The following is a 21,435-nucleotide window of genomic DNA, read 5'->3' as shown; positions in this document are numbered from 1 at the left end:
ATGACCACTGAATAAAACACTGCAGGCCTGTGAAAACAAAATGGCAGTTGCGCTGGTCACGAGAGGAGGGTTGTGTGTTTTAAATTTACCCAATGACTGCGCCATGTCAACACAAAAAAGATAATTAGGGCCATCAGGACATTTTTGTAAGCTTAAAGTGAAGATGGCGCACGTTACTGTGGACTGGATCCCCCTTGGAAAGGTGTATTACAGGTGAGGTTTTTTCCAATTGTATACTTTCGAGCTCTCTTTAATCATTTCGATTCTTGACCCTACGATTTTTAAGCGTAACGGATATATTTTTGTGGTACGTAAAATAATAGCAAAAAATGGCTTATTTCAATGGGAAACCTCATGAAACGAAATATAACGGAATGATAATTGTACGATCTCAGAGAGGGGTGGGGGGGGATCCCTCGTACGCTTCACGCATATCAAAAAGTAGAAACAACGCATCTCGAAAAATCGCTGTAACAATTTTAAGGTTCATGTATGGAAAGAAATCGAAAAATTCACTGATCATAGGGTTTTGATTTGGTATTTTCACAGGTCAAGAAAATTAAAAACTCCCAAATTTCGCACAACAGAAAAACCTCTTTCAATCCCCTCTTCACTTTACTTTCCCTAGAGTGCAGACAAGGAGAATTTGTATTTGACACCAGTTACATGAAGATTAAAAATTATGTTTCCTTTATTTTGTTGTCTGTAGAAAAATTGAGTTATATAGCATGGCCTGGCAAGAAGCTGTGGATCTTTCTAAGTTTACAATAAGTGCTGCTCCATTTGGGGGTCCAATAGGTAGGTGAAAATTTCTTTCATTTAATGGTTATTTCTGATAATTCCTAGTTTCCTTCTGTCATTTCTCTGATGATGGCCAATTACTTGTCTGGTATATAAGATCATTGTTATCTGAGGAGTGACAGGCTGAGCAACTTTAGTGTAAATTTTACTCTGTCTGAGTGTATGACATAGTAGCCTAATGGTCAGTGGGCTGGACTGTGGGTTAAAAGGTCCAGGGGCCTGTTTTGCAATGGTCCCAATAACTTGATGGGTCCACAAAGCTATTTTAATTTTTGGTCCATGTGGTAGTTTCAAAGGTTTTTAAATCAGTGCAAAAAACTATCGGTTAAAGAAACAAAAGGGACTGGTAAAGGTGCCAGGAACTGCCTCTCTATTCTTTAAATTTCAATTTTAATATATGGTTTTGGCCTGTTAAGTTACAAGGACTTTCACGAAATGGGCCTCAGTTAAGAGACCTGGCCAGGTCATTGTGGTGTATTCTTTAAGGCAAAACACTCTACTTCCACAGTGTCTCTCTTGCCTTGGAGGTTAAACAGGTACAGGTAAATTTTCAGGGAAGCCTGATGAAGTGCTGGGGGGATTACCTTGTGATGGACTGACATCCCACCAGAAATGGGGGAGTGGGGAGTAGTAATGCTCCTTGTCACTTCAAGCCATGGAAACCAGGTTAAGCTCTGGCTGGATGGGTCACTTGGCTGAAGAACAGACTTAACCCTTTAACTCTCATGATCTCATTAGTAATTCTCCTTACTCTCTGCCAAATGATTCTCATTATGTTAGTTTGGAGAATTTGGTATTGGATCAATTAATAATCCCATAATTGATATTTTTCTGTATTCTTATCACTTGTCTACATGATATCATACAGATATAGTAAGGAGAAATTCTGTCTTGGTAACTCATGGGAGTTAAGGGTTAACATACCCTCTTTCCTATATGTACTCAGCTCACTTGCTTGCCAGTTATCTTTTACAGTACTGAAGATCTCAGTGTCTATCTTAATTCCAAACAAGGGAATGATCACAGGCTAAGTTAAAAGTAAAATGAAGAATTTCATGAAGAGGGAACCCAGTACTAATTTTCATGTTGCATTAAACACTTGCAGCTCTGGTGAGAGATGATAAACATTTTGTACGAGTCCATGGATCATCTATCAACAAGCCAGTTATTCATATCTTTTCCTCTGCTGGAAAGGAACTTGCCTCTGTCAAGGTAACTTCACCTTAAGTTTGTATCTTGTTATGATTTAAATTGATTCCCTACATCACCATTTAAGTCATTTAAAAACTACTCTTCTCCATTTAAAGCTCCAAAGCATAACAGTGCCACCAAATTCAGTAGCATAATTTTTTTCTTCTATAAAAAAACTGCTTCAAATTGTAATTCTTATAACATTAACCCCTCAACTCTCAAGATCTGTTATTATTAGTAATATTGACAATAGCTAATTCCTATTCTTCCATCTAGCTGTTACAAATTTGCTTGAAAATTAGTTTAGAGAATTTGGTGTTGGATCAAAGAAACTCCTCCCTAAGAAGTTTGAATATTATCATAACCTGTTTGCTGGATGATGTGTATTTTTCCGAGATTAAAAGAGTTAGCCCTTTGACTCCCAGATCAAATTTGTAATTCTCCCTACTGTCAACCATACAAATTCTTATAATGTCAATTCAAAGAATTTAGTATTGGATCAGATAATGATCCCTAACTTGATATATTTCTTTATTCTCACCACTTATGTGGTTGATATTGTATTGATATTGTAAGGAGAAATTCTGTCTTGGTCACTTCTGAGATTGAAAGAGTTTAAGAAGTTTCCTTCCTTACCTGAGCTTGCTAGGGTAAAGAGGGAAACTTCTGACAAATCTGATAGATTAGACTCATACGTGGAAACATTTTTGTTTGCTAGTCTAAAGGCAAGAATCTTGAACTAGTTTACAGTAACTCAAAGAATTTTTCCTTTTTCCCTTTATTTTATAAAAATGCATGGCTGTTATCAACAAGGTTGAAAGTAGGAATGTCATTTGGCTTAATTAAAGAGTCCACTCTTTTTTTACATATTATGTTGTGGTTTATAAGAGATGTGTCTGTAAAGAAAAGTTTTTATGCAATAAGTTTTTACCTTTTTCTCAAAGCTGATGTATTATCTTCATGATATCATGTTTTATTCTCCTTAGTGGGATGCAGGCTCAATTGTTCAGATGGGTTGGTCTGTTACTGAAGATCTTCTGTGTGTAGCTGATGATGGTACTGTTTTGGTTTATGACATTCATGGTGCCATCAAGAAAACTTTAACCATGGGACAGGTTGGAAATATGAAAATGATTTTTGTCTCAACCACAGTGGTTTACATTTTTAGCATACAGTGTACAATAGTATTACATGTACCTTTCATGACCACTTTAAATAATTTCTTTGAATCCATGGGTCTTTTGTTTTAAGAATCTTGAAATCTGGTTTTTATGTGTATATTTTTTTAAAAAAAATTTGGAATGACTAAATTTCATGACTGATTCTTAGGATATCAGAATTTGCCTTACTAAATAGCTTACAGTACTTTCTTTTTCTTAGGATGCCAAGGAATCAAAGGTTATTGATTGTAAAATTTATAGCTTTGCTGGAAGGACAGGTATAGCAGTACTGACTGGTAGCTACCACTTTTACGTGGCCAACAATGTGGAAGAGGTACGAAGTCGACGGTTTTTTGACCCCCCAGGTAATAAATTTTACCTATCATGTTACTGCCATTTGAGTGTGTAATTGTGCAAACTTATCATCCAGGGCCAGGTTGTTCAAAGTTGGGTTAAGATAACCTAGGGTTAGTGTGAAATCTGATTTTAGATTTGGAAGCTTTAAAAGAAAATTCAATACCTTTCCTTTTGGCCACAGTTTGATGATTGGATGTCCTAAAAGGAACAGAAGAAATTATCTGAAAAAGACTTTCAAACAAAGGGAAAAAGAAATCCAGATTGAAATATAACACTAGCTTAGCACTAATTAGATTCAAACAACCGGGCACTGCCTTGTCAATAGGCGGGTACCCTGTAAAGAGGCAAAAGCCCAAGCCTCTACAGAGGTCTGAGGGCATGTGCCTCCAGGAAATTTTTAAAACATAAGTCTCCCAGAAGCACATTTTCCTGCAATCTGGAAAAGGAATCTTCTTGCAATGACACATACTCATTCTAATCATAGTAAAAAGAAATGATACTCTGGGAGAATTTGTTTATTTCACTACACAGCTATAACTACATCGAAACACTGCTGTAGTTCTCAGAGCCTCCTTTTTTCTTACAGTTACAAGCTAACTCAAACTTATAAACTGATGAAAAGTGAAACTGACAAATTTTCACCACCAGTACAGGCCGAAGCAGATTTTCACATTTGAAATTTTTGATATGTTAATGCTTTTGAATGCATTTCCTGGCTTTATCTTGAATGAAAATTGAATTGGAAAAAAGTTTTTTTCCAGTTTCCTTCACTTCATCAGAATATTTAAGCTTTGAAAGCCAACAAAATGTTGGCTTATTGAGACACACATGTCAGTTGATGAGCATCTTTTACAGCAACATTGGTCTCTTGTAGTGTATTTTATTAAGTGTTTTATGAACAGTTTAAATAATTGAAAGTACAGAAAGGATATGTAATTTTTAAAAAATCATTTCACTGACTGTAATCTAATTAAAAACTGGAAAACATAAATTTAACTTTTATTGCTCTTGACCTTTCATATGCAAATGATGCTTGCGTGTTTCGCTCCAATGAATGTGTAATTAATGTAAGTGTAAAAATGCTCAAAACTAACCTTTTGACTTCTTCTATGCAAATGACAAAAAAGAATTCAGGACTTGAGTTTTTCTTTTGCTTGCTATGCTGACACAAAGGAATGCATGTACTTTTAATCATGTCGCATGTCACATGCAAGAGTTATGTAAAAGCTAATCAGGCACTTTAAGAGGATAAGAATGCAATTATTGCACAGCACCTTCTCGTCAAAGTAAATTTTGTTTCCACGATCTGATGGCAAGTTATTGAAAACTTTGTGCAGAAAAAATTTAAACTTACAGGCAAGAGTTAATATTTCATTGAGGTTGATATTTTTTCTCTACAATTTTTTTGTCAATTTTGTACTTTAATAAGCCAGGTACTCTGTTCATAGTAGACGGGTCTGGTGCCCAGGACCCAACTTCTAATAAAAACCCTGATTTTCTAAAGTTGCCATTTGGCAACCTAAAATTGCAGATTGGTAAAAAGGCAGACAAAAAAGTTTTTCTTCTCTGGAGGAAAAAAAATAAAAGAAAAGATGGAAAAGGATGTTTACTTGCAGTATAACCTATGAGTAATAATTATTTCATGCATATCTTTGCCTTGTTTTAACTTCAGTGAGTGAACTCCTTGAGTAATAAATTGTAATAGGTAATTTGTTAGTAAAATACATGTGTAAAGATTAAATAAGTAAATTAATAATAATGATAATAATTATAGTAATAATAATATAAATAATAACAGGATTAAAGAAAAAAAAGGAATTGGCATTGTAACCACTAAAGACTAGTACTGTGAGTATTGTTACTATTGCTAGTATTGCTGTGTCCCTCCATGGTTATTAACATTATTCTAATTGTTCTTTTATTGGAAGTTGTTGTTGTACGCTTGATTGATAAAGAAGGTTTGGAAATGAAAATCTAAATAATTAAAATTATGATAAAAAGTTAAATTGTGATAGTACATTGGTTATAACTGTTAATCCCAGCTTGCCAAACTGGAAACTATGGTCGCAAATTAGATGCCAAAATTGTTGTTGTCTTACCATGGTGAGCAGAATGATTGCAGCTTGGAGTGCTGTCATCCACAATGTGACATTATGACACAGTGATGATACAAGTTTCCCTCTATTGAATTTTTGATAGGGTTGGATGCCCCACCAAGCAGCTGGGTGATAATGCCTCATGAGAGAGGTTCTTCTTTGCTTGTGGCAATTGATCATCTCCTTTACCTTACAGAAAAAAGTCAATGTAACAGACAGGTTGGTTAACCCTTAACACCCTAACATCAGTATGCATATTCTCTATACTGTTCTCTATACCTTTCCTCAGGTGCTGGCAAGGAGAATCTGTTTAACAATCAAGAGCTTTTTTAGTTGGTGATCATTTCCTTTATTCTCATGACCTTAATGTGTGATTCAGGGGGGATTTTGTAAGGAGAAATTAGATGTTAGTCACTCTTAGGGGTCAAAGGGTTGATAAATGCACATGTGCATCCTTTTTTTGGAAACAAAGTTCTAGAAAAGCCTAAGCTCCATATTTATCACTGCAAGGTAGAGAAAATGGGGGGGCCAAGTAAATCACATGGCGGCTGACTAGAAATTCACCTCCTGCTTACTAATAATGAAAAAAAAAAATGAAAAATGCATTTTTTGGGTAGGAAGGTACTTGGAAAATGTTGGTAGTGACTTCTGATTGACTGCTAGATTCCCCTTCCAGATTGTCTTGTATTTCCTTGTGGAACAGAGGGAGAATTTGATGTTGCCTCAAAAGTCACTCTGTCAGTGCTTCATTTTTTTTTCACTTAGAACACCATTTTCTTAGTAAGCCTAGAGATAGTACAAATTGTGTGCATTCTTTGTGACCCCCTACCTACTACTTTCAGTTTAATATGTAAATAAGAAAACACTAGAAATGCTTGGTACAGATTGTTAGCACATTGACTTTGCATTTTTTGCTTCAAAGGTATCTAAATGGCAAATTTAATGGTAAAAGATAAAAATAGAAAATGATTCAACAACTAGGAAAACTTTGAACAAATAATAACCAACATTTCACCCAAGTGGAGTGAAAGAGTGTATTACCTTGTAGAAATGGAACTAGGAAAAAGAAACACTTATAATACTCAATGTATGTTGTGTTTATTGTTGTCATCCAGACTGTAAATTTCAAGGAAGGACCAGTAAATTCCATTATAGAGATGGCAGTATCTTATAACTGTGAATACCTGGCAATGTTCACAGATACTGGATTGCTATGGATTGGATCTGCAGATTTGGAGGTTTTGTATTTTTACTTGTTTGTGACTGAATGAATGACTGGTTGATGGATTGATTGATTGATTGATTGATTGACTGATAAATTGATTGACTGATTGATGGATTGATTATCTAATTGATGAATTGATAAACCAATTGACTGATTGATTGATTGATTGATTGATTGACTGATAAATTGATTGACTGATTGATGGATGGATTATGTAATTGATGAACTGATAAACCAATTGACTGATTGATTGATTGATTGATCAATTGAAAGATTGATTAATGGATAAGTTAAAAGAGAGATTGTCCATAGTAGATTTTTTAATCACTCGCACTATTTTTAATTGCTATTTAAACCCCTTTTTATCTTGGAGGAATAACCTTTAAAAGTATATGTTGAAGGGGTGATGTCAAGTCATTTTGAAATGTTTTTTCTGGCATACCAAACTACCTTAAAGTTGGACTTAAATGATACTGAACATAAGTTTAAGGCAAGACTTTTTTTTAAGATTAACAAAGTCTGGCATACACTGTAGCTCTTTTTGCCCCATAACTCCAGGAGGTGATCAATGAATAACTTCTCAGTTCAATTTCAATACAATTTACAGCAATTAGATGACAAGAATACACACATTTGCTGGCTGGAACTCCCCCTCTTGAAATTACACCAAACTGTCTTGAACTGTTTTATCAGGAAATGTATAACAGCTGACAGAGAAAATTGCTATTTAGATCTTTGGAGTTAATTGTGGAGGTCTAGTCTCAAAAACCACCCAAGGCTTGTAGACAGACTCCTTAATGAACTGTGTATGTCCTTTCTGTTTGCAATAGAAAGTCTACTGTGAGTACAACACTGCTTGTCATTCAAGACCCAAACAGCTGGCATGGTAGGCTGTCTGACATATTTTAGTTTCTAGCCTGGTTGGGATGGGAAAATAGTTTAGAACTTTTATGCAATTGTGACTTCATGGAGTTAACTATATTGTATTAGGGACAACTTTGATTGGGTGAAAGAAAATGTGTGAACCATTTGTGGTAAGTGTAGAACAAAATATCCTCTAGGGAGATGCGAACCCCTGATAACCCTGATTTGACAATCAATCTTACTAATAACTGAGCAATTTTTTTTGATAACACTAGTTTTCAATGGATGAATTAGTTTATAGGAGCTGACACAATGTACTATGATACCCACCGGATAGAGATTTATCCAGAAGATAGCATTAAGCACCCTTCATGCAACTATGGCCAAATGTTGGTTACTCCAAGACTGTTCCTGGCATGTAGTTATTAAAACAGAACAAAATGGTAAATGGTGCAATAATAATGGCAGAGTGAAAAAGCAAGGAAGGCTTGGGTTTTGTTGGGCTCTTTGCCTGGAACTGCCTAATCCTCTGATCCTCAGTTTTCTTACTTCGTAGGTGTGCCATGGGTGCAGTCATCTGTTACTGGGAAGATTATTTAGATGTGATTGGACCAACAAAAGACACTGTTCGATATCCTTTAAACAAATGCTGTTTTAAGAGCACTTAGAGATTCAACTCTCTCTTGGTCAATATCTGTAAAAATGATGTTGCTAACAGCTTCAGTCCCTCCAGATGGATGTGATAAAAGCAAGAACTTTGAGATTTTACTCTTTAGCTGTTTGAAAGGATTAGTACGGTGTTCTTTTACTAAATTCTTCCAATGATTTTTATACCTTGTTATACAGACAGGCATTGATACTTACATTTATTTCCATGATAAACCATCATTGGCACATCAGTTAAATCTTAGATCCTGTGAGTTTAAGGGTTCATTGGTTACTCAACTGGGTATTTCTGTAAACATTTATAAGAAACTGTACAGCTTATACAAAATTTTAAATCTGTTTATTTAGAGTTAGAGTGCTTTTAGATCAAATATTGTAAAATCAAAACTTTCCGGTGATCACATCTAACCAGAACAGAGGTGAGCATTTGCAAAGAACAAAGGAGACCTCAAAGTAAATGTAAGTCAACAATCATAACCCTTTAACTCCCATGAGTGACCAAGACAGAATTTCTCCTTACAATATCAATACAATATCAACCAGATAAATGATGAGAATAAAGAAAAATATCAATTTGAGGATAATTAGTTGATCCAATAAGAATTCTCTGAACTAACTTTATTGTATAGTTGACAGTAAGGAGAATTACAAATTTGGTCTGGGAGTTAAAGGGTTAAATGCAGGAAAATCTGGACATCCAAGTAATTGGTTTTAGTCTTAATTGTTATACATGTATGGAATGGTAAAAGTTCTTTTAGACAAATTGCAGAGCATAGTGAAGGGAATTGATGCAGTCTTGGGTTTCTTTTGTGACTTAGAATTGAAGTTTGCTCAGTAGTTTTATGATGCATTACCTTGACAAATGCGACATATCAGATGGACAGCACAGTGCACTTGGTACAGGAAGTGGATGGAGTGAGAATTATTGGCAAAGAGACTCATGAACTGTTACAGAAAGTTCCTGGTAAGTAATGCAATGTGCTTTGATATGTTAATTTACCCTTTTGTACATTAAGTCTACTCGAGTTAACCCTTTAACTCCCATGAGTGACCAAGACAGAATTTCTCCTTACAATATTAATACAATATTAAGCAGACAAGTGATGAGAAAAAAGAAAAATATCAATTAGGGGATTATAAATTGATCCAATACCAAATTCTCCATGCTAACATCACAAGAACTGTATGGCAGACAATAAGGAGAATTACTAATGAGATCTTGGGAGTGAAAGGGTTAATAACGATTTTTCTATTCCTCTACCCCCTTTGTATTCTTCTGTATTCTCGCAGGTGATTTCACAAATTAGTCAATCACATAAAAGAACTCGAACGTTGACTCTGGAAAACCGACGTGGACACTTTTCGCGTACTTTGTTGTTTGTTTTTTCACGGAGTTAAGCTGTTTTTGAGCTTTCGTTCGCGCAAATTTTTTGCCCCTTTGTGTGGAATTTAAGAAGTTTTGGAGTTCTTATTTTAGCCAAATGTTGTGGTTCATTTAACAAGTTTAATACATATTTTCGACGGAGTTTGGGCTCAAGCCTCTTTTTTCGTAAATGGGTTTTTTACAGGCACTGTGAAAATAAAGTGTTTTTCCTTTATTCCTTATTTATGATCAGGACTCGGCCAGATCTCGTACCCAGACCTCCCGACCGGGAGTTCAGAGCAGTAACTATTCGGCGCCGCGTCTCCCACATAAAATGATACTTAAACCAAGCAAGATTTATAGCACATGACAGATCGTTTCATTGTACTTGCCTTTTACTTTGAATGTACTTTTTTGTTACCCTTTTGGCTCTAATAATTACCCAACTGCATTAAAAGGCCCTGGTTGTTTGAAGCTTATGTTAGGCTAGGCCAATTGATTCACCAGAGGGTTTGTGTTGCAAGGGTAGAACCAGAGCGAATAGCAAACTCCTTGGCCAAAATGAGGCAAGCAAATCGAACTACCCTCACGCACCTATTAACACTTCTTGGAGACCAATGCGTCGTTTGAATACTTCGCTAAAGAATGCACTTACGGGAAGGAGGAGCAAGATCAAATGGGCAAGTCAGCAACAGAGAATGCAAAGCAAAAGCTCAGTATCCCCTGCCCTCTCCTCCCCTCTCCTTTTCCTTCATTCACGCAAAGTGTATGGAGCATCTTCTTGAAATATTTAGTTCGGAAAATATGTATACAACATCATAAGAAACTTCACCTTAGCAATATCACCGACTTTTAACTTTCACTTTTTTTCATTTGTCATCCTTTCAATTGCCAGCGGCCGTGGAGCAAGTGTTCAAAATTGGTTCAATGGAACCTGGGGCCATGTTGTATGATGCATCTAAAGAATTTGAGGTAAGTGGTTACAAATTACAAGTTGATCTCACTGTGCGACATACTGTCAGTTTATTTGTTGAGTTTTTGTTCGATCGATCTCAATTTATGGTTAAGATTACGAAGTTCACTGAGCCACGTGCTAAATTTGTGGGCGTGGACGGGTTGAACACATGAATTCGATTCCTCTTTGTTAATGTCAGAGAAAGGAAAGAACGAAACAAGAAGAAAAAGCATTCCTTGATGATTTGACTTACCCTGAATATTCATTTTGTAAGCTCCTGAGAAATGCTTTTGTGGTTTTACCGTGGAACTTTGTCAAACTTCAGTCTCGAAAGACAAGAGCTGTGTTTTCACAGCTCCCCAAACTTACAAACGTATTATAGTCCCAATATTCAAGTGTCATCTCTCAAGAAACACTTTTTTATGGCTGCAGAAAAAGAGTGCTAGAGCCGAGGAGTACATTCGCATGATCAAGGATCGACTTCCAGAAGCTGTACAGCAGTGCATCCACGCAGCTGCAGGAGAGTATGAGCCTGCAGTACAAAGAGGTCTTTTGAGGGTAAATAAACTCTTAATTTTATGTTTTGATTGGAGTTATTATTAGTAGAGTTTGTAGCTCGTTGTTGCTGACCAGTTCAAGTTTTGAAATTTGTCTTGAGTGATTCTTGATACTTGTTAAACAAAAATCTGATATTTGAAAAGAACGTAGGCATAATCTATTACTCCGTGCTCAATTGATTTTCGGCGGAAAGGACAGAGAGTTTTTTTACACTCTCAACGCAGTCCTTAAGTATTTTAATTGACGCATAATGTAATCATTTAAAAAAATAGAGCTTTCAACAATTGTCACAAGCTTGTTCCGTGTTTGCAGCCGGATACTGTTTGTTCAACAAAGCTGCAGAAATCTATTTTGCGCGTGTGGTCCTATTGAAAGCTTCATTTGATACAAGCCTTTTTGTCATGAGATAGCGTGAGAGAATTGTTTGATCTAGAGTTCGATCGTCTTTGCTGTCTTTATTGTTCACTATTGTGAGCTACTTCCTTTTTGCCTTCCAGGCCGCGTCATTTGGTAAAAGCTTCTTAACTGACACGTCTCCGCAGGCATTCGTGACAATGTGTAGAACTCTGAGAGTTTTAAATGCTGTGCGGGACTACATGGTCGGTGTGCCACTCACATATGGCCAGTATCCTTTTAAAGACTTTGAAGTGATCAACAGTCAACTTCTTGCAGCAGTTTTATTACGTTACCTAGCAAAAAAGTGTTGATAATTTATCAAAGTATCAGCGGAAGGATTGGAACTTGACATAACACATTCCTGATCCCATCTTGGAAGTTAAAGGATCAAGGAATACAATGTTATGCTCATGATTCGATTGAATTCCTATTAGAAAATTTTCAGGAAAAGTTGAAGTTTGATTTGGTTTCTACCTGGTCACTGTCGCAGATTTATCTGCGTTAAAATCTAGAAAATCTTGAAGGAAACTAAGGAACGCAAAAAAATACGTACTGGAAAATGTTTAAAAGACTAAGTAAATTGCATTTGGGTAATCGTGGAAAATGATAGCTTCGCACGCAGACGTTTTTGGGCTTGCTATGCATAACATGTTGGAGGAATGCGTGACGTGTCTGTGCTCTCTTATTCCACGTTAAGACCTTAACACAGTCTGTAGACTGGAAAAGCTTATAATGAAAACCCTGATCGACAGGTAAGAATGCGGTTTCGCATTTTAAACTTTTTTGAGTTCATACCCTAAAAAATCGGCTGTGACTTGATCATATTGTTAGCGGACGTTTACGTAGCATGAAGCTATCAGATTTTTAAAATTCTTCTTTCCTTGAGGCCTTTGAAGAAGAAAAAAGTCCCGATCATTGCCTTCTGTCTCTTTAGTATGGAAATTATTGGAAAGAGGAAACTACCCTACATTTGTTTCCTTTCGTATTAAAAGTTCTTTGGTTAATAATCGTGTTTTTAAATCAGTTTATTGGCTTAAGTATTTCATTAGTTTATCATGTTAAATATTGGCTCATTTAGCTAATTTTAAGGGAATATTACATCAACTGAATTATCGGTCTTGAGAGTGTATTAAGACGTGAACTTAAGTAATAAATTTACGTCTTAATCATGTGAGTTTTATTTGGGTGAGATTATTTTACTCATTTTCTCTTCTTTTAGACTTGTTTTACGACGTCACTACTGTCTGGCCATTCGGATCTGCGATTATTTAAAGATTCCTAAAGGGGAAGGAGCCAGTCGTATTCTTGGACACTGGGCTTGTTATAAAGTATGCTTCTAATTAAGAGGCGCTTGTATTAAGGAAATCATGGTGCACACTGATTTTTCGCTGTTCTTGATTGATAATACTAAAAATGACTTAACCCTTTAACTCCCGAAATGTGTTTGTCAATTCTACACTCTAGCTGCTACACATTACCTTGTAAGTTAGTTACGATAATTTGGTGTTTGATCAAGATAACAACTTCTACCTGATAAGTTCTACTATTCTTACCACCTATTTGTTGAATAGCGTTTGTATATCATGCAGAGAAATTGCATGTTAATCACCCCTAGGAACTAAAGGGTTAAACGTAATGTTTCCCTATTTGTGGTTCAAAAGGCATTCTGTCGTAGACTAAGAATGGGTTCTTAGGATTGTTTTCTTTGTATGAAGTGTACACAGTTGCTCCACAGTTTGTTATGATTATTACGTTCACTACGTTTTTAACTTTCCATCTCTCTTTAAGTTCCACAAATCTTGACGTCTAGCATTACATTCCAATTAATCAAAGTATACCATCTAAATTCACTTGGTCAGAAAAACTGAAAAGTAGGCCTATTTCAAATCACAAAGAAAAATTCATTTGTAAAAGTAACGATTTATCAGTTACTTTCCTAGAAATTTCCTAGCAATACCTAATCAATCATTTCTCGCCTTTCCCAAGATACTTACGGTGCAAATGGTTAGAATTTTCAATGTCACCACCTCTTCAACCAAATCGTTTCAGTTTTTATGATTAAATGGTCTGTTGTTATTAACTAATTGATAAGACTCCTATCATCTTCCGTCAGGTTCAACAAGCAAATGTTGATGACGAGGAGATAGCTCGAGCCATCAATTCCAAACTCGGAGAGACCCCTGGGATATCCTACTCGGAGATCGCGTCCAAAGCAGTGGACTGTGGGAGAACCCATCTTGCTATCAAGGTTGGTCCTGCTGTTTTAACAAAATGATCAAGAAAGATTTTCTCCTCACACGCAAGATGGAAAAGTCTTGGGGTCTAAAATGCATGTAGTGTCTATTCGCTTTTTGTGCCCTGTCTTAGTGATTTCCATGTTCAGTTTTATTTATGTGTAAAGTCGAAGGAAACATCGCTGAGCTGTCAATAATGATTTCCAAAACGATGCCACCAATGAAACTCCCCAACTTGGAGCGATACTAGTGAAACTCACTGAATGAGATCAATGTGACGAGATGCAATTCCAAAGGAAAGGTTATAGAGTAGTTGCTTCACATAGCCTCAGGTTTTAAGGATCTTACAGTATATCTCTTTTTCTAACAGCTGCTGGACTATGAAGCAAAGGCTGCTGATCAAGTCCCACTGCTCATGCGTATGAATAAAGATGACTTAGCGCTTGATAAAGCGATCATGAGTGGTGACACAGACTTAGGTAAGCAATGAGCATGCGCACTGGTATCAGTAGATAGCCCTTAGGAGTTAAAAGCAACTGGTTTACTGCGATAAAACAATGTCAGTAATACTCACTTCCGTTCCCACAACTGAGAAAGTTTATTTTGTCAAACTTGCGGTTAAATTATTACTTTAAAGTGATTCCTACCCTGAGGATAAACAAGTTTGATTGATGTCACCTTTGATTTAAATTTGCTGCTATTGGAAACAAGACTCTGTAAGATTCTTAACGAAGGTTTTCTTGACAAGAATGTAATTCCAGTTTTTACTGAACCCTGTGACCCCACAGAGTGACTAGTATCTAATTTCTCCTTACATTGTCACCCCTGAATCACACATAAAGGTCTGAGAATTAAGGAAATGATCACCTGCCAAAGAGGGTTTTGATTTTAAAACAAGTTCTCCTTGTCAGCACCCTGGAAATGGTACGGAGAACAGTATGGAGAATATGCATACTGATATTAGCGAGTAAAAGGTTAAGCAAACTCCTTAATTGGATATCTTAGCCGTTTTGTTTCCATCTAACCGCAAGTCCTGTCGCAAATCCTGTGATTTAAGCGTCTTTTTAGAGCCAATTTAACTTAAAGGGAAACTTGTTGATGACTTTTTTGTGATAAGCTATGCGTGACATTTGGAGTATGTAAACATGACGTATATTTTCAGTGTACATGGTTGTGATGCATTTAAAGGACAATTTGACTTTGGGAGAGTTCCTGATGGCCATACGTCACAGGCGTGTAGCCCTCAGCCTCTACATCAAGGTGAGGGTTTTAAAAATTGAGGATCAATTGCATGATAGCACAGCGAGGTGGTCCAAGTGGTTTTTGTACCTTGGACGTGTTCAATTTTAGCAGATGTTTCCAAGGGCGTTAACATCAAGTTTCAAATTAATGTCTCATTGGCTTTAACTGAGAAATATCTCGTGAATTTACCCAAAGCTTCTGAAATTAAAATATGTTGTATGCATTGTTAATCAAATAGAATTAAGTTTGTTAAATTATTGTTACTTGACTGTGAGTGTCTAGTTTAAGCTGCGATTCAGCTGTTGGGCATGCATGATCAGAGCCTTGTTTATAGAATGCCTGAATACGTGAAATACGCCTGCAAACCTATTCTTGACGAACTGTTCCTCAGTGCATGTACACATTGCGCACCTTATGCCTTGCGTGCCATATGTACGCCTTGTGAGCCGATTTTTTTACTTTCGTTATCCGATCGTCAAGAAGGTGAGAAACCCAGGATGCATAAACGCTTTTCTTCACTGAAAATTGATACATGCAGCTTTTTGAAGACTTGTGATATGCTGACCTTTATCATCAAGACGACAGGAAAAGAAATACTGCTGTTCCAGAAATGTTTCTTGGAGTATAGATATCGAGCGTACATGTATGCTTTGCAACTTTATATCTATTTCTGTGAACCCATAAGTTCTAATCGTGTTGATATGTACGATTCGCGGACCTTTTTTCACTTGCAGTATTGTAAAGAACAAGACCGCCGCACACTCGTGGACTTGTTTTACCAGGACGATCAGTTTCTGAACAGTGGCAACGCGTTTGTTCAAGACAGCTACAGCGAAAAGGTAACGTCAGGATTTGATATTGGATACGTAAGATGCATGCCTAATTATAAGGACTGAAATGCGACGGGTTTTAGAGCACAATTAAAGTTAAAGACTGGAACTTCCATCGTAGCGCGATGAGATTGCAAAAGTTCCGTTCGTCGGAAGCTTTCACCGCGGAAAAATAAATTTGTTCATGCAAAACAACATTTAACCTATTAGAGACTACGAAAAATCAGTGTAAAGAGTGAGAGACCCGTCATTATTTATAGCCGAGGGTTGAAGGATTTTGCTTGTGTTACGATAATCATTTACCGGATCTCCCCATAAGGCTCTCTAAGATTCTTATGATACCCTCTCATTTATCAGTAAATTGTCAGTCAACTTTCTATAGTCCTCTTTTATACTCTGCCAGAGACGACTGATCCCTCCCCGCTCCGTTCCCTCCCTTCCCCCTCCCTCACGGGGAAGGTTGAAACATATTACGAATGACGTGCAAGATGCACAAAATGTGATGTAGTTCCATTGAATAAAAATAATAATGATAAGCCATGGTTATTGGTAACACTCTGTGGAAATACGGACCATCGAAAATTATGGCGAAGATTTCATTCCCCTTTCCTTTAGACGCTAGAAGCCAAGAATAAAACGTTGTCGAAGGCGCAGATGTCTTACCAGCAAGGGAACTTTACGTTTTATGCAAAGGTAAGTGTTGGTTATCTCGCGCCGTTATATCAAAGTCAATGTCTGGAATTCAATAATTCCTCGTGGGGAACTAAAGCTGTTTTTTCCAGTTTGTCACCTTCGCGAAAAAAATGTCTAAATATTTCTCTCCAGAGGTGAACAGTTTTTGATATTGTTGTAGCTGTTGTCAAAGGAAATATTTCAATGCCCTGGTCAGTGCTTGAACCATGGATAGAAGCAAACAAATTCACTCATTGATATGCGTCTTTTTTTGTTTTTTTGATTTGGATTCATTCTCAGTTTATTTATTTCCTTACGCGATGACATTTGGTCATGCTATAAGAATTTTTTTATAATAGTTTCCCTAAGTGGAGTGCAAAATAAACTTGTGGAGTATGTGAATTTTTCATGTATCTAAAATCTTCATTCACTCGGATGTTTATTTGTACCCAATTCATTGACCAGCTCCCAGTTGGCTTGTTAGCTCAATTGGTAGAGCGCTGCACCGGTATCGCAGAGGTCATGGGTTCAAATCCCGTACGGGCCTGAAATTTTTTTCAGGTCCTACTTACAACTACTAGTTTCAGTAGTGTTCTTAGCTGCGAGGATCTTCTAATTTCATCTTTCCACCGCAGTGCAAATATGTGAATTTTTCATGTATCTAAAATCTTCAAACTTGTGGAGTGTTTTGCAATCATTTCGAGGTTTTTGGTCTCATGTAGGCAACAGAAGAACACATAAAACTCATGGAATATCAAGATAAACTGACGGAAAAGTACAGAAAGACGTTCATGGAGATGTCTTTAAGTGATACCATTTACCAGGTGTGAATTCATGTAGCATCCAGACTTTAACTCCTAAGAATGACTTACTTTAAACTTCTCCTTGCGATCCAAATATGTTGCCTTGCAAACGGGTTGTAAGAATACACAAGCCTATCAGCTTGAGGTTGTTGCCTTGCTGTATCACCAAATACTCCTCCCTAATTTGCAAGGAAATGTTCGGCAGTCACTAGGGAGAATTACTAAGTAGATCCTGGTTGTTAAAGGTTCAAAGTTGTGTGATTAGATGTGATTATGGGTTCAACCCCTGTTTGGTAGGAAATGAGAGGCGTTTATATTGATAGAAGCTCTTTAGAAACAAGGTTATCGCTTTTGCAGTGTTGGAATGCTTCAGAGAAAATCGTTTTTTGTTTTTCGCTCAATAATAATTAATTCATAGACAGTCTGAACCACCGAAACATGGACAACTCTTTCTAGAGAATACGTTGTTTTGTTGCAGTGTGTACTTCTCGGAGACTTAAAGGCAGCCGAACAATTGAAGAAAGAGTTTAAAGTTCCAGACAAAAGGTTTGTTGCTGAACTGTTCTCTTCGAATACATGGTGTGAAGCGAGCGCGAGGAAAGTGCGCGGCGAGCGAGAGGAAAGCATGAAGGGTAAGTCATTCGCGAGATGAGGAGTGCTCCTCCGCTCGCGCGTGTTTCGCCCCCCGCGCTGTCCTTGCGTTCGCCTTGCGCCTACCCCGCCCATTCCCTGCCCTCGCCTCGCGCCTCGGAGCGTCCGGAGTATTAATCGGAAGGTCGTAGGTTCGACTCCTACAGGAAGCACTCGGAATTCTTTTTCTCCGAGTGTGCTTATGTCATTCTCCGAGGAACATCTTCGTTCCCTTTTCTCTTCCCTTTAATTGCTGAAATCAGAGTTTATTTTCTTGCTTGATTTATATTCTGGTGATTCCAAAGCAGTCCTACCCAAATTTCACCGAACATTCAAGTAACTTAATGATAGTTTTATTAGCCTTCTATACTTTTTTATTGCACAGGTTCTACTGGCTGAAAGTTAGGGCACTTGCTGAAAGTAAAAGTTGGTTGGAACTAGACAGGTTTTCAAAAGCGAGAAAATCTCCTATAGGATATGAGGTGAGATTTTGCGTTTCTGAAGTAAGTTTTCATAACTTGCTCTCAAACTGTGTTTCATTCCTCCTCGATCCTGTCGCTCTTAAAGCAAACTGTTGTTACTTGAGTAAATCATCTTGTTGTGAACCCTTACATTCAGTTCTTGGTATTGCCCATTTTAGTTGTGTTGTGCTGAAAACTCTCTTGTTGGTGTTGTTTTTAGTGTAAGGTCAGAATTAGTCTTTGAGAAGTAGTTTTCAACGCCTTTTCTCTAAGGGTGTTGTTTATTATTATAATTTATTGAAGTTGTTACCAAAATACTCAGTTGTGGAGAAAGGCAACATTTCTGTGATTTTAAACGTTTTTCTTCCTTCATACAGCCATTTTTCGATGCTTGCCTTGAATTCGACAGCAAAATCGAGGCAGAAAAATACGTCCCTCGGGTTCTGCCAGAGAACAAAGTGGCCTGCTTTGTCAAACTTGGGTATGAAAACCTTTCTTATATTTCATTTCCCTTCTCCAGAAACCTTATGAATTTCATCGCGTCATCAAAAAAGAACACACAAAAATTTACTTTTAAACGCATTATGAAATCCAAAGAGAGACCAAACCATGCGAAACTGTCTAAAAGTGTGCAAGAAACTCGAAGATGAATGCCTTCGTTTTGGAAACTGCTTAGCAACATCGTGGTCCTATTGGCAGTCTTTGTTTGGTTCTGTAGGAAACTTGCAATCTCGCTATCCCTACAAAAAAATATATGAGTCAAGAATGCCTCTTCTGTAGCTCCCAAATGTGCGAACAGATCACTAAGAGATAGAGAACCCAGTAACACTATGGTGAACTGTAATCATAGCATAAGCCGACCTTTTTTTCAGGTTATTCTTCAATCTTCACATTTGATTTCATTCTACTTGTTTTTGAAAGATGAAATTCATTTTGAATTTTTCTTTTGCGCATGAAAAAGCTTAGAGATATTTCTAGCATATACAGGAAGGAATAACTGACAATTTGGGAAGGTCTTTTGAAACCAGTTTGAATTTTCGCGACCTCTTTCGAAGAAAAATTAAGTCACATGGACAAAGATCGTAACTAAAATTATCTTTCGGATATTTGTCTCAAACTTTGATGGTCAGTCTCAAGACAAACTGAAATTTTATAAACCCTTAAGTAACTGGTTTTATTTCTGTTCGCAGGAAATTCGAAGATGCTGCAGAAACGGCTTTTTCTCAGAAAAGCGAGGAGGGTCTGGATCTAGTTCTTGGAAAATGCGCATCATTAAATCGAACGCTAGCCAGTCGTATTCAGGAAATGAAGGCTCATTTACGCCAGAGGCGATAACTTTTTATAGAGCGCAAGAAAGTGACCGAATATTTAATTTTAGAAGGTTTTCAATAAAATGAAGCGAAAAAATTAAAAATATTTGGGAAAATTAGATGTAAGACACAAAGGACCGGTTATTTCCACGAGATCTGTTCGAAACCGCGGTTTTACGCAATCAGTGGGCCCTACAAGGTCTACAAAAGAGGGTTGTTTTCATCAAATAATTGTGCTTTCACTGCTAGCTTTCAGCCCCATGGACTCTGTTAACAAAAATTTAATGTTCAGATGAAAGATTAAGCTAAATTCAAGATAGTTTAGTGCGTGGTTTTGTTAAACGACCTCGGACTAAACTTTGTTTAAATAACCGGCCCAAAGTGATAGCAAGGTGAAGTCGCGTCACTCAGTCAGATTGACTTGCGCTTTCTGATTGGTCGACGGTCAACTCATATCTTAATTATCACATGCGAGATGCATTTAATACTGAAAACTGCATTTTTTTCCAAATTACCGCCGTGGTATTTTTGTCTCTGTTTCTAGAGTAGTTGGTTTGATAATCACTTGAGAAACTAGAGAAAAACAACTGTGAGATTTAGTGAAACTGTATCATTAAACATTACCTAGCAAAACTTGAAACTTGCGTGAAATTAGCCTTTTGTAACTAGTGGTAATCAGAGAAAGCGAATTGCGCTCGACTCTTGTTTGTTTGGTAGTGTGTTTTTTTTTTGTCGCTGTTGTTGTTTTTGTTTGTTTGTGTGTTTGTTTGTTTGTTTTCGTTCAGAGATTTAAAGATGATTGTTCTTTTCGAGGCTGAGAACCTCTGGTATAATTTTTAGGGAATTAACCAGAAAGGACCACGACGCTTTCGTCCTATTTTGAACATTCCTATTTTTTTTTGGAATAGTTCCAATATTAAACTATTGCGTCCGGTGTTACTTGCCTCTCCTTCTTATTCATCGTCCCGGGAAGAAAGAAGGAAATCCAACATGGTGAAAAATAGAGAAAATTATCGATCTCACTTTGCCATTGAAACCTGAAAACGGGTACGGTGTCGTAGCTTCTCGACTTAAAAGCAAGTGTTTCGCTTTGGTTATATTTGCATGGAAAAAGAATGGTTGCGCGGATGCACCACGCGTACACTTTTCGCAAAAAACTGAAGAACTACAACCTTGCCAAACAAGTACTTTGAATTTGATGTAAGGATAGGCTGTTCTAAAGCTTTTATAGCCACACCTCCTCGTGCCCCGAGTATGTTTCGTACTGCACAACTGCAATGAGAGTTAGTTCAACAGCAACAAGTGACCCGAAATATATATCCACGAAAGGCGACTCGCCCTGTGATCAGTTTAAACATGGTTGTTCTTAGCTCGCCAACAGATTAACAGAACAAACTAACGTATCAGCCACGCGTTGTTATCTTACTTTAGTACCAAATTCCTCTACCTAGTTTACAAGACGAAGTGTACCAACCGGAAGGGAGAATCAGGAATAGATCTTTGCGGTTAAGAGTTGTACTCTCTTTAACTGTAGAACGTACGTTGGTGCTTAACTGCGCGCGATTCTCCTAGCCTTGCGTAGTTGGTGCGTTACGGACTAAATCGCCTATGATTTTATGGC

General features: G+C 37.1%; 1 protein-coding gene across 1 annotated transcript; it reads left to right on the top strand.

The window, feature by feature from the left end:
- The first annotated feature begins 9 nt into the window (after positions 1-9).
- On the top strand, positions 10-20,454 carry LOC113665432 (vacuolar protein sorting-associated protein 16 homolog). Its single transcript, XM_089182330.1, has 25 exons — positions 10-213; positions 710-798; positions 1,907-2,013; positions 2,979-3,107; positions 3,373-3,517; positions 5,709-5,824; positions 6,721-6,843; positions 7,661-7,716; positions 8,251-8,330; positions 9,235-9,324; positions 10,619-10,695; positions 11,111-11,236; positions 11,734-11,861; positions 12,349-12,384; positions 12,852-12,960; positions 13,746-13,880; positions 14,237-14,345; positions 15,029-15,126; positions 15,843-15,947; positions 16,554-16,631; positions 17,333-17,434; positions 17,892-17,959; positions 18,429-18,525; positions 18,882-18,985; positions 19,695-20,454. The coding sequence occupies exons 1-25, from the start codon at positions 164-166 to the stop codon at positions 19,837-19,839; spliced, it is 2,502 nt and encodes an 833-aa protein (XP_089038456.1). The 5' UTR covers positions 10-163; the 3' UTR covers positions 19,840-20,454.
- Positions 20,455-21,435: the final 981 nt, after the last annotated feature.

The sequence above is a fragment of the Pocillopora damicornis genome, chromosome 9 (assembly GCF_964200805.1).
Source record: "Pocillopora damicornis chromosome 9, jaPocDami1.2, whole genome shotgun sequence".
NCBI lineage: Eukaryota > Metazoa > Cnidaria > Anthozoa > Scleractinia > Pocilloporidae > Pocillopora > Pocillopora damicornis.
The sequence above is the reverse complement of the archived record's forward strand: the minus strand, read 5'-3'. Positions and strand labels throughout refer to the sequence as shown.

Bases quoted from the DNA above. Each gene is read 5' to 3' on its own strand.
- LOC113665432 (XM_089182330.1), top strand. From the start codon at position 164: ATGGCGCACGTTACTGTGGACTGGATCCCCCTTGGAAAGGTGTATTAC. The intron at 8,331-9,234 runs CTTTAAACAAAT...ATGCGACATATC, and splicing joins AAAAGACACTGTTCGATATC to AGATGGACAGCACAGTGCAC. The intron at 11,237-11,733 runs GTAAATAAACTC...TTTGCCTTCCAG, and splicing joins TACAAAGAGGTCTTTTGAGG to GCCGCGTCATTTGGTAAAAG.